This window comes from Chiloscyllium plagiosum, chromosome 20 (assembly GCF_004010195.1).
Source record: "Chiloscyllium plagiosum isolate BGI_BamShark_2017 chromosome 20, ASM401019v2, whole genome shotgun sequence".
Classification (NCBI taxonomy): Eukaryota; Metazoa; Chordata; class Chondrichthyes; order Orectolobiformes; family Hemiscylliidae; genus Chiloscyllium; species Chiloscyllium plagiosum.
This window is the reverse complement of record NC_057729.1, coordinates 25,016,646-25,030,118: the sequence shown is the minus strand read 5'-3', so window position 1 is coordinate 25,030,118 and position 13,473 is coordinate 25,016,646. Positions and strand designations below refer to the sequence as shown.

The 13,473-nt window shown below is 37.1% G+C and overlaps 1 protein-coding gene across 1 annotated transcript in view; it reads left to right on the top strand.

Annotated features, from left to right (window-relative positions):
- jph2 (junctophilin 2) overlaps positions 1-13,184 on the top strand; it is a 103,781-nt gene extending 90,597 nt beyond the window's left edge. Inside the window, exons 5-6 of the mRNA XM_043710295.1 lie at positions 1,241-1,333; positions 6,138-13,184. Coding sequence (XP_043566230.1) covers positions 1,241-1,321 — 81 coding nt within the window. The 3' untranslated portion in view covers positions 1,322-1,333; positions 6,138-13,184. The remainder of the gene's footprint in view (positions 1-1,240; positions 1,334-6,137) is intronic.
- The last annotated feature ends 289 nt before the right edge of the window (positions 13,185-13,473 follow it).

Genomic DNA, 13,473 nt, shown 5'->3' with positions numbered 1-13,473 from the left:
AACATTCCAATTTCATACAGAACTGTAGGAGTTCTGCTTCCTCAATACGTAGTATAGATGCTCCTTGTAAAAAGATAGAGATATAATTTAGCTAAGCCCTTACTTGTTGACATCAGTTGTCAGAACAAAATACTGCTGGTGTTGAATCAGCTCAAAGTACTGGTCAGCTTGCTGGCATTATTTCAAGCTCTGGTCAGAATACCCATTTATGCTTTGAATATCAATTTACCTGGGGCTTACTATGAAATACCTCAGTGCCCAATGACAGACCTATCCTGTAATAAGCATGACTGTACTAACAGAACCTTCGTATTGTGTGCCCAAGTCAGGTTACCAAGTCTATATGGAGGTTTGACTTGCTTCTAAAATATGATCACCAGGCAGATTGTTTCCGGAATTATTTCATGTTCAAAAACACACAACCTATCTTTTCCTCAGGAAGAATAGAAATTTAGACCTTAATAGAAAATAGATATTAGATAAACATGAGTTTGAGCCCTTTTTGGATGAACCAATTTGCTAGAAGTCCATGATTTGTGGCACAAGAAATACAAATATCATTGTATTGCCATTATCCTTCTGGATGCATCCTATGTCCTGTTCAATTATGCTTCATCTCAATTTATGTAAATCTTATTCTGTATGGGAAATATTAGAGTATTAAAGTGTTATATTTAATAGCATCATGCCAAAGTTAACAATAGCATTATTTTCACATGTAATGTTTACAGTAAGTACTTTTAGTGTGTGATAGTAAGTTAAACTTGTAGTGTTGAAAGATATTTGAACTGCAGCACTGCTTTAACTAATACCATATGTTGTTTAAAATATCCAGATTGGTATTGCAATGAATATATTGAAAGGAAATAGACAAAGTGTACTTGGTCTTTTCAAAAATATTTTTAAAGCCTTTATATGAACTAAACCTGTGTCATGATCTATCTACTGCTTTAGATAATCTCTTTGCAAGCATGTCAGACTGTGGGAGGTTGGATGGCTAAAACTCCAGAATTTTGAATTACTTTTCTTATTACAGGATCCTCACAGAAAATAAACAGTTTAGTTTTGGAATTGTATATAAATAATTGGCAAAATTAAATACTTATAGAATATAAACATCTTAAAACCATTATTTGCACCTATTTGAAATAATTAGTGACAGCATGTTACAATCAACAAACTGTACATTTTGTTGTACAATACACCCAGAATGTTGACGAATTATTTATGTTTATTTCAGGGACCTAATACCATTATGATTGCCATGGTCATTCTGTTGAACATTGGCCTAGCTGTCTTGTTTGTTCATTTCCTAACATAATTTGTTTGTAAGGTAAGAACCAGATTTTCATTCAGATAACAAAGCAGTAACAAAAACAACTTATGTTTATGTAGCACCTTTAATGTAATAAACATTCTGAGGAGCCTCACCTCAGTGTTACAAAACAAAATATGGCAGCAAGCCACTTATGGAAATATTATGTCAGGTGATAAAAACCTTAGGTCAAACATGTGGTTTTAAGGAGTTTCATAAAAAAAGGAAAGCAAGGCAAAGAGGTGGGGAGGAGGTAGGGCAAGATTCAAGATGTTGTGGTTCTGTTCGCCGAGCTGGAAGTTTTTGTTGCAAACGTTTCGTCCCCTGGCTAGGCGACATCATCAGTGCTTGGGAGCCTCCTGCAAAGCGCTTCTTTGATGTTTCCTCCGGTGTTTATAGTGGTTTGTTGCAAACATTTCGTCCCCTGGCTAGGCGACATCATCAGTGCTTGGGAGCCTCCTGCGAAGCGCTTCTTTGATGTTTCCTCCGGTGTTTATAGTGACTATAAACACCGGAGGAAACATCAAAGAAGCGCTTCGCAGGAAGCTCCCAAGCACTGATGATGTCGCCTAGCCAGGGGATGAAACGTTTGCAACAAAAACTTCCAGCTTGGCGAACAGAACCACAACAACGAGCACCCGAGCTACAAATCTTCGCAAAAACTTTGAACAAGATTCAAGATCTTAGGACACAGATAGCTGAACACACAGTCATCAGTATTGAAGCAGTTGCGATCAGGGACCATAACAGTCTGGAATTAGAGGAATATAAATACAGAAGAACCTCAATTATTCGGCATTCAGTTATCCGAATATCGGATTATCCGGCAAGATCGCAAAGTCCCAATGCTGGGCTAAACTATGTTATCCTACATTTAATTATCTAGAATTTGATTAACTGCCCACCTATGTCCTTCAGATAACCAAGGTTCCTCTGATTCTTGAAAGGTTGAGACTTGACAAGATTGCAGACATAGGGAGCGATGACACTTGGGGGATTTCAAAATAAGGATGAGAATTTTAAAATTAAAATATTTCTTGAGCAGGAGTCATGTAAGTTGTGAGCACGGGTGAACGAGATTTAAGATGCTCAGTTGTGCAGCAGAAGTTTGCTAATTTCAGGCTTATAGAATGAAAAAATGTAGGAGACCAGGCAGGAATATATATTGGAATAATCAAGTCTGGAAGTAATAGCATAGAGGAAGATTTCAGCAGTAGACAAGCTGAGACAGGATTTTTGAGTAATGTTATGGAGGGGGAGAAAGGCAGTCTTGGTGATGGCATGACTGAGGTCAGCAAATCGTTTCAGGGTACATGACATCAAGGTTGCGAACAGACTGGCTAATCTCAGATTGTTGCTAGGATGAGAGATGGAGTCACTAGCTCAGGATCAGAGTTTAGAATGGGGACCCAGTATTTAATTGGTGGATATTTTGGGCTCATACTGGTTGTCAGAGAAGCTGTCTGAAAATTTAACCAAGTAGAGATGAGAAAGGTAAACCTCGATCCTGTCAATGTACATCTGAAAACTAACATTGTGCTTTTAGATGATGTCAATGAGAACATATGAAGATAACAACATCAGAAATGCCCTCAAGTCCATTCTACCATTCGGCAAGATCATATCTGATCCACCCAAGGCCTCAACTGCTCTTTCATGCCAACTCAGCAGAGCTGCCAATTGCACGATATTTCAAAAATCTATCTACCTCCTCTTTAAATACTTTCAGCGACTCATCTGCCACAACTCCTTGGGGTACAGAATTCCAGAAACTCATTACCCTCTGGGAGAAGAAACTCCTTTGTATCTGAGTTTTATCTGCATGTCGGCTTATTTTGTAGCTATGTCACCTAGTTTGAGATGCTCCCACTGTGCATTTACCTGTTAGAATCTTGTATCTTCATTCTTCTAAACTCTAATTAATAAAGATCTAACCTATTTAGCCATTTTTGACAACCCCTTCATCCCAGGAATCAGCCCTGTGAATCTCTTTTAAACAGTCTCCAAAGCTACTACATCCTTTTTGTAAATACAGGAGCTGCAGATACAGCCTCATCAACACCCTGTGCAGTTTTAACAAGACTTTTTTTGTTTTGAAACTCCAAACCACTAGCAAGAAGGGCCAAAATCTAACTTTGTGTTTCATGCGGAAGAGCACACAGATCCCTCTGCATTGTACGTTTTTTGGAATCTCTCTCCATTTAAATAATAATTTGCTTTTTGATCCTTCCTACCTCACCACATTTAACTCCATCAGCCAAAATCTTGTCCAGTCACTCAACCTATCTAAATGTCCTCAAAATAACATCCTCCTATCTATTTTTGTATCATCAGCAAATTACACTTTGTCCCTTGCTCAAAGTCATTAATATGAACAGTAAATAATTAGGACTGATCCTTGTGGTACTCCACTAGTTACATCTGTCAAGCCTGAAGACGTCCCATTAATCCTAATTCTCAGCTTTGTGTGTTAACCAATCCTCAATCCACACTAACATATTACCCTTAATACCATAAGCTCTTTTCTTTTACAATAACATTTATGTGACACCTTATAGAACATCTTCTAAAAATCCAAATACACTACGTCTACCAGTTCTCCTTTATAACTCTGCTTGTTATATCCTCAAAGAAGTCCAGAAAATTTATTAAAATGATTTCTCTTAACCATGTTGACTTTGATTATGTTAATCTTTTCTAAGTGCTTTGCTGTTTCTTAAAAATAGATTCTATCATTTTCCCAGCAATAGATTTTAGGCTAACTGTCCATAGTTTCCCGCTTTCTGTCTCCTTACCTTCTTGAACAAGGGTATTTCACATTCCTAGAATCCAATAACTTCTGGACTATTTTGTCCAATGTTTCCATTATTTTGACCAATGCTTTGCAGGCATTTCCTTTACAACCTTTGGATGCAAGCAATCAGGTCCTGATGACTTGTCTGTCTTTAATTCCATTAGTTTGTCAAATGTTTCTTCTCTTGTAACAGAATCTGTTACAAAATATTTTCTCTCATTAACACCTTGTTTGTCTGTCCTTCAGAATTGCTTCCAATAGTTTCCCCATTACTGAGATTAGACTGACTGGCCTGTAGTTTCCAGGTTTATGCCTTGATTGCTTTTTGAATAACAGTACCACATAGGCTGTCCTCCAGTCCTCAGGCATCTCTCCTATGACCAGAGAGGAATTTAAGATATTGCCAGCATCCCTGCGATGTCCCCGCTTGCCTCAATCAACAGCCTGGGATACAATTCATCTGGCCCAGGGGACTTATCTAATTTTCAGCTAACAAGATTACTCAGAACTTCCTCTCTGTCTACACTACCTTATTTAATTCTATCATAGTTATTCTGCCTCTCACTAATGAACACCAACACAAAGTATACATTCAGAACCCTGTCTACATCATCTAGCTCCACATGTAAGTTACCACTGTGGTTCTTAATGGTCCCTATTCTTTCCCTTGTTTTCCTTTTATCTTTAATGCACTTGTAAAATAAACTAAGATTTTCCTTTATTTTATATGCCACCACACTTTAATGCTCCCTTTTTTTCTGTCCTAATTTCCTTTTTAAGTTCCCCCCTGCATATTCTATACTCCTTCACATATTCTGTTTAAGCCCTTAGTATCTGCCATAAGCATCCCTTTTTCTCTTTATCCAATTCTTTATATCTCTTGTTATCTAATGTTTGCTGGATTTGTTGGCCCTACCCTTTAGATTTATTGGAACAGGTTGTCCTGTACTCCATATTTCTTTCTTGAACGCATCCCACTGCTCTGACCCAGATTTACCTAAAAGTATCTGTTCCCAGTCCACTTTAGCTAAATTACTTGTGATCTTATTAAAGTTCCCACAATTTAGAACTTTGACTCCAGGCCCATCTTTGTCCAGTTCCATGATAATCTTGAATCTAACGGAATATTGATCGTTGTCTGCAAAATGCATCTCCAATAAAACTTCAACCACGTACCCAATTTCATTACCTAAACTTGAGTCCAGGACATCTCTTGTAGGACCTCCAATATACTGACTTTAAAGGTTTTCCTGGATGCAATATAAGAATTCCAGTCTGTTTAAACCTTTCATGGTTAATGTTGAGGAAATTAAAGTTCCCCATTAACGCTCCCTATTACCCCTCCCTGCAATTTGCCTCCATATCTGCTTTTCTATTTCTCTGTTAGAGGGCTTGCAGTACACTTCCAGCAATGTAATTGCTCCATTTTGGTTTTCCCTCTCCACAGGTGTTGTTCCCCTCTCATTCAAATCTGCCATTATCGTCCCTCTCCTCAAAATAATACTCTTGACCTCACAGTCCTTGTATAAACATAGAGAGGGGTGATAATGCCAAATTTAAATGAGAGGGGAAAAACACCTGCAGAGAACAAACTTGCAATGATACTGGCCAAAAGGATGTTAGGGAGATATTCAATGATGATTGGTTTAGTGGGAATAAGATCAATGGAACCAGAGGTGGGTTATAAAGACAAGATAAGCTTAGAGGGAATATGAGGGAAATAAAGAAACTATGAGAAAAAAATGAGAGCTCAGGGTATGGTAGGATGAGTATTAGAGGAAGTGCGCAAGTGGGAGGAAAGCAGCAGAACTAGTAGATCAAATGGTCCATATCTCCGTGACAAAGATGTTGACAAACTCCTTGCACTTACAATTGCTCCACAATATGTTTGGTCCTTTAACAATCTTTATTTGATTCAGTTGTAAAATAGAAAAGCCTAAGGTTTTCTTATAACATTTTTAGAAATTTCCTCTTAATTTTCTCTTAAACCAAGAATGATGTCACTCAAATTCTTTGTGTTCGTTGCAGAAGCTCTTGTGGTACTTTTTCTGATGAGAATAAGGAAGACGACTTTTGGAAAGTTAAACATCCTGCAAGACCTGACACAGAAAGACACTGCAGAGTCTGATTTTACTGCTCCCTTTTGAAGAATTCCCTGATCTGTTTTCTGTCACCAGTTTGTGCCCTACAATTTTGGAAATGAGATACATTGGAAGATCTACAACTGACCTGAATTTATTTGTAGAAACTAACAACTGCCTTACCTTATGTCTGTGTTTATATAATACAGTACTAGCTGCCAAGGATTGTGCTTGAAAGTTTGGATTATTCTATTGTATAAAGGGAGGGGAGGAGAGGAAAAGATTCTCGAAAAGAAAAGGTTGACTTAGTTAAGGGAGATCTTACTCACATATTTTTGTAGGTTTGATGACATTTTTGGTTAATCTAGGTACAATGAAAAAAAATTAATATGAACATGACTGTATGTACTTAACTCTTAAGTCTAAAAGATTTAGGGCTATATTTTCCTCTGTTCATTATTCCCCATGAAAAATGTAAAGTGGTGTTCCCCATTTTATGTGCACTCTTTCCCCACTGAAAATAACAGAGGACATTACTTCCTTAGAGATTGCCTTTTGGAAGAAGAGATTGTGGATGCTTTGCGCTGCATTCATAGGGCTTTTTATATGTCATGAAGGGAAATATTGGTCTGTCGTGAATTTTTAACACATTGTTCTCTTTCTCTCTGCATTACAGTCCTAATCAGATGAGTAAGAGAATTATGATTCATGTTTGTTGCATGTTTGTCAATGAACTATTTTTCATAATATTTTAAAATTAATTATGCCAACTACATACTTAAGTCAGTATTTATTTTTGAGCAATGCTGTCATAAGCTAAATGAAAAGGGAATGCACAAATCTGCTTTTAACATCGTGAAGCTTTCAGAATTAAATTTATTAAAAATACAAGGAAGACCAACACTACTTTGCAACAAATTTAATACTGCTTTACATTTTGAATGCCATATTACATTTTAAAAAACACGTAATTGCAGTTAGTAACCATATATTTTTGACGAAATTTTTTGGCACATTGAAGCTGTACAACTACAAGATACAAATCACAGACCTTGTTTCTCTTTAAGATTTTTTTAAAAAAATGCCTAACAGTATTTCTGTCAATGCATTCAAACTACAGTCTTGAGCCTAGACCAGCCATGTCACAAAGTACTTGCTACTTGATTGCTTTCAGGGTATTACCCTTTCCATTTTTGTGCTGAAGTACAAAATCTTTTGAGCTTTTTTTTCTTGCTTTTCTCTGCATGTGTGCACTTTGTAGAATGATAGCATAGGTGATTTTAAATTTTGTTTTACATATGACAAGGTATTTATGCTTTTTGTGTGGATATACATTCAGGACTGTTTTACCTTGTAAGATTTATATGAAAAAAGATAAAAGTACCTCAGAGATGCATGCTTCTCCAAAATTTTGATTGAAATGCTTATTTAGTATTTTCAGGTCTTGTTACAATGTGAATAATTACACCAGCCACACTGAACACTTCCAGATATTTAAACAATTTCTATAAATACGTTTTGGTAAATATTACCTTGTTGGGTGTTACCACCAGAAGGATTTTTGTGGGAAATGGTCCAGTAAAGAAATGTGTATTTATAACCTGAAACACACGATATTTTTAAAAATCCTCCATAATTTGAATATCCAAAACATCATATCGTATTCTGAGTGTCTTTTTTACACTGCCTCGTGATGAGACAATGAAAGTGAAATGAATTGAAATTAATGTAATTAGACAGTTATTACATTAAACAGTTTTGACATTGTAAACTGAGGGAAGTTTAGTTCAGTCACATGTTATCAGAAGCATGAGGATTAGTGCCTTAAATTACAGATATTTCTTAATACACATAAAATACTTCAAATTGTAATTTTTAAAAAATCTCATTGATGTTCTGAGTTTCAAAACTCTATATTAGATAATGGGAATCACCATTGTCTGACTTAGGATCCATAGGTACAGGAAGTCACATGATTAAACCTTAAGAACTTGCTGGAAAATGCACTAACTTTTAAAGGTTATAAACCAGAGTGAACCTAGCATATTCCAAAGCCCCAATATAATGGTACTTTCTATAATATTTAATTTCTCAATTTGAAATAGTAGAACTGATTTAAATTTTGACAATATTGTTAAAAATGTGTAGTTGCAGATTAGTCACCCCACTATGAAATCTTCCCAATTATCGTTGCTTTTGACTCCGGGTAAAGAGCACAACTGGCTACAAGCCTGTGACCACCTATTTTCTACTATCACTGAAAGGTGAGATCACTTGGCTGTTTGTTTAATTTGATGATTTTAATCATGCTGGGACTGATTATAACTAGCTGAGATTGGCATTTATGACAAGGTAATACCTTTAGATGGATTTGGGAAATTTTCTTGTTTTCTGGCAGTATTACATTGCAGTTTTAAAAGGGTCTTCTCACCCAACACCCAAGAACCTGCCAATTTCAAATGATAGACCTGTTTATTATGCAAATTAGGGTACTATGACCAAGTTAGGACTTTGATTTCAATTTCAAGGGTGACATGGTGGGAGAATTCATTGCAGTTCAATCATGTTTTTTTGCCTTTCAGCAGCTTAAACAGTGATCTGTAAATGGATTAATTCCAGAAGCTGCAAGGAAACTTTTTCCAAGTTAAATTTGTGCAAAGCCAAGAAGAACTGTGGTTCTGCCCATAGGTCCATAAAGAAATTACAAATCAGCGATGGTGTGAATTTACCTCCCTGACTTTATCTACATCTCCCCTGTAAGTTGCGGCAAAATGTGCATTGAGTCTTCAGCTTCCCTTTGTTATACATCTAGAGCCAGATTTTTGCAGCTGTAAGGACTCCAGGGACTTAAAACTACCAGTGGGAGCTACATATGAAAGTCCTGCCATGCCTCCCCATTTCCAACCGATGTCATTACGGCAGTGTGGTATAGGAGTCAGGATTTGACTCAAGCATGAGCAATAGTTAGGTAAGGGGTAAATGTAGGGGTATGGGTGGGTTGCACTTCAGCGGGGCGGTTGTGGACTTGTTGGGCCGAAGGGCCTGTTTCCACACTGTAAGTAATCTAATCTAATCTAACAGTGTTATGTTCAAACTGATCCCATTTTCATGGCCGCAAAGGCACTATCCCACTGTGTGAGACTTACAATCCTTATAAAGTATGTAGCATTGTCAAGTTAAATGGCCGACTTTTTACAAATTGAAACTGCAGACTCATGAAATATGAAGCAAAAACAGAAATTGCTGGAAATTCAGCAAATCTGGCTGCATCTGTGAGGAGAGAACAGAGTTAATGTTTCAAGTCCAGTGATGTTTCTATTCTGAACCAATTCTGATGAAGGTCCTAATGGTTAAGACAAAACTGGTTTAAAATCAGAACAGGAGCAAGCCTTTCAAACAATCTGAATGGTCCCGAAGAGTCACTGAACTTGAAACATTAACTCTATTTCTCTCTCCCCAGATGTTGCCAGACCTGAGGGGTTTCTCTAGCACTTCCTATTTTGTTGAGGCAAAAAAGATGTCTGCCAGTGTTTGGGAGTTAAAGAAAATCTGCTCGAGCAATGTGAATTGTTGTTTTTAGAGTATTATTAATGATAGGTGGTAAAAAGCAGCCAACCATTATCATAATTTGGGAGGGGGTTTAAGTTCATAGTTTAATTGACAGCTCAATTTAAATAGGTTATTTAAAATTCTGTCTTTGTGCAATTATGAATACAAGTACTTAATTCTTTTGTAGAGAGGATTAAGTACTTGAGGAGTTTCAAATGTATTGATGGGATTTGAATGGACTTTTTATACACTGAAATCTGCAACAAAGTTTCTAGAACTTGTTTAATTTGAACATGAACTTCTGTAGTCTGCCAGTGTTGGATGCTCGATGAGCTGGCGTGGAAGATGTAAAGGCAAAGGCCAGCAGATCAGGGGCATGGGTTAGCATTGGTGCTTTTAGAGACCATGGGTGGTTCATGAGGTGGCATTGTGCCATAAGAGCTCTTGAAAGTCGGTGAGTAGAGACTGAGGGAGTATTATGAGTGGGAGAAAGATGCTGTGCATGGCAATGGGAATTGGGTCGGAACTGTTAAGGTTAGAGGGCCTAATGGATTAAAATAAACTCGGACAAAATTCCAGAGAATAGAAACAAGCCTTTCAAAGAGTCTGTATAGTGACACTCCTATAGCCCTTGTGGTCACTTCCAATCTGCTCAATTCCACTCCAGGATCTCCATTACCCTAATTTTTCCCACTCCCTGCTGCACTGCCCCACACACACACACATACACATGCGTACATACCCTGTTGAGGCATATGCTTTCAGGATATAGTGAGTTGAGCTGGGAAATTTCCCAAATTGAATTATTGATATCAGGCAAAATGCATCTCGGGTTTCCCACAGGCAGGTGAGGAGAGGCCACTGTTCAGTCACTGTTCTCCACGATGCAACTGGCTGGAGTGTTTAAAAATTACTCCTTTATTTCCTTGTAAGGAAGCATTTTTGGAATCGTGCATGATGTACTTCAATTTTGAATGCCATCAGTTTTTTTTAAAAAAGCAAACAATCTATGGGCCTTGATTTCTGCATTCCCATTAAAAGTTACCCTGATAATTGTCACTTAATGTCAAGTGCCTAGACATCCTGCCAATTGCTATGATCAGTATAAGTACTGCACACAGCAGTTTTGCAATTGAACATTGAAGTTTCAGAATATGGAATCTAATTTTAACATGTTTTTCTTTTCATGTGTAATTGAATGCCACTTTTTCGGTCGAGGTGATTGGAACAGGAACTTCTGATAAGTAAATATAACCCTTTAATCTAAACATTATGCAGAAATCAAGAATAGATTGGCTAATAAAAAGCAAATAAAACAGGTTAAGAATTAAACTGATTCTAAAACAGCTTTGCTGAATATTTCAATGAAGATATATTTTTTTATTTTGTGGGATCCACAATGAATTACAATAATGCAATTGTGATTGAACACACAAAATATTTTAACAAGCTGCAAGTCATTATTTCAGTTTGACCTGGTAAAGGAAATAACAATAATGAAACATTTTTGCTGTGCGGGTATCTAACAGATACTGCCATTAGCTAGGCCTGCCCTTGCATGGTACGTTTCCAAAATACTTGTGCATCAAGTGCTAAATGTGTGAGCTGATAGTGGTGCAGGGAGAGAAACAAAGGAACTGGGGCATGAGTGAACAGGGCAAGAAACTGCATACTGGCTTTATCAGATTAGATTGTGATCTAAACATTACAAGAACTGAGAAGTGAGCGTATGTTGAAATCAATGCCAAATAATTTCCAGGAAGAGAAATAATCAGAGTGGGTAAGAAGGTTTGGATAAAAAGTGAGGAAGAAAAGAATTTTACTTATTACAATTACTAAAAACTATTAAAGCCTGAAGAGGTGAGTGTCATTTTCAGAGAGGGTAATTAGCATTAATACTTACAATTTGTTAAAGGGATACTTAAATTGCAAATGACAAGACAACTTCTGGTGGAAGTTCAATTCCTATTAACTGTGCAAACACCTGAACTTCACATTGGTCAATATATTGTCAGTATGGAGATTGACAGTGACATGCCATTTTGTGAATCAATGACAGAGCTGAATATCTTGGATATCAATTATTGGATCACTGCATTAAATAGCCAGAACATTTTCATCTGACATTGCTGTGCCACGTATGGATAAATAATGGTGAAGGTTATTCCCATTTAATTTGCCCATAAATTATAGCCTGTTGAACATTTTGCTATAATCTAGGTAGACACCAGTAACTTATTTACAAAAAAATGAAATTAAAAATCCCATTAATATACCCAAAGAAGAAAGGCATTAAATTGCACAATTTTAAACTTTTTAAAAAATTCATAGAGGAGTGAAACAAAGCAAATACTGTTTTGACTAACTGCTTTGGTTATCTCCATTGCTGTAGGAGTTCCTCCTGTGTAGTGACTTAATCCCAACCACCTTCAGCTACTTCATCCATGACCTTCCCTTCATCATTACATCAGAAATGGAGTAGGGTTCACTGATTGCACAACATTAACCACCATTCACAACTCCCTGGTACTAATGCATCTGTGTCCAATTGTAGCAAGACTGGAGCAACTGTCAGACATGAGCTGATAGGTAGCAAGTAACTTTCTGATCACACAAATACCAGACAATGACCATCTTCAACCAGTGAGAATCTTGTCATTTACACTTTTCATTCAACTCAATCCAAGACTATCAACACCTGAGGATTACCGTTGGTCAGAATACAAACTGCACATGCCATATAAATTCATGGCTATAAGAGCAGGTTAAAGGCTGAAAGTTCTGAAGCAAATAACTCCTCTCCTGATTTTCCCAAAGCCTCTCCAATTTTCTGCAAGGCACAGATCAGGAGTATGATTGAACACTCTGCATTTCCTTAGAAGAGTAGATCCCAAAAAGCTAAAAAAGCTTGACACCATATAGGACAAAGCAGCGGCCTTGATTGACAATTGATTCACAACCTTCAACATTCATACTCTCTGTCACTGATGCTCAGTGATAGCAGTTTGTGCCATCTACACAAGATACACTGTACCAACGTAATAAGCTTCTTTGACAGCATCTTCCAAAACTGTGACCTCTAGAAGGGCAAGGGTTGCAGAAGCATGGCAATACTAACACCCAGGGAAAGTTCCCCTCCAAATCATACACCATCCCGAATGTTATTACATTGTTTTTTTTTCACTCTCATTAGGTCAAAATACTAGAACTTCTTAACAGCACTGTGAGTATAAACATCATAAGGATTACAGGGTCTGCAAGAAAGCATTTCACCCCTGTTTTTCAGAGGGAATAAGGGATAGGTAATAAATGATGGCATATCCAGCAATGCCCAAATCCTGTAAACTAAAAAAAACACATGATCAACATGCATTAAACATGAATTAACAGGCAAATTGCTGTTGGATTATAATCTGTAAATTACACATTAAGTGGCAATTATAATTAAGGCCAAGATTAGAGTGGTGCTGGAAAAGCACAACAGGTCAGGATGCTGCCTGACCTGCTGTGCTTTTCCAGCACCACTCTAATCTTGATTCTAATCTCCAGCATCTGCAGTACCCACCTCCGACTAATTATAATAAAGGTACATCTAACAAATTGGTTTAGCAGTCTTGCACAGAGATCAGATCAAACAGATGAAAAAAATTGAAAACTCTTTCTTCCTTACAACGAATTTCATCTCCTTCTCAGACTTCTCCTCACCCCAGCCAAAGGGAGCAGATCTCCAACTA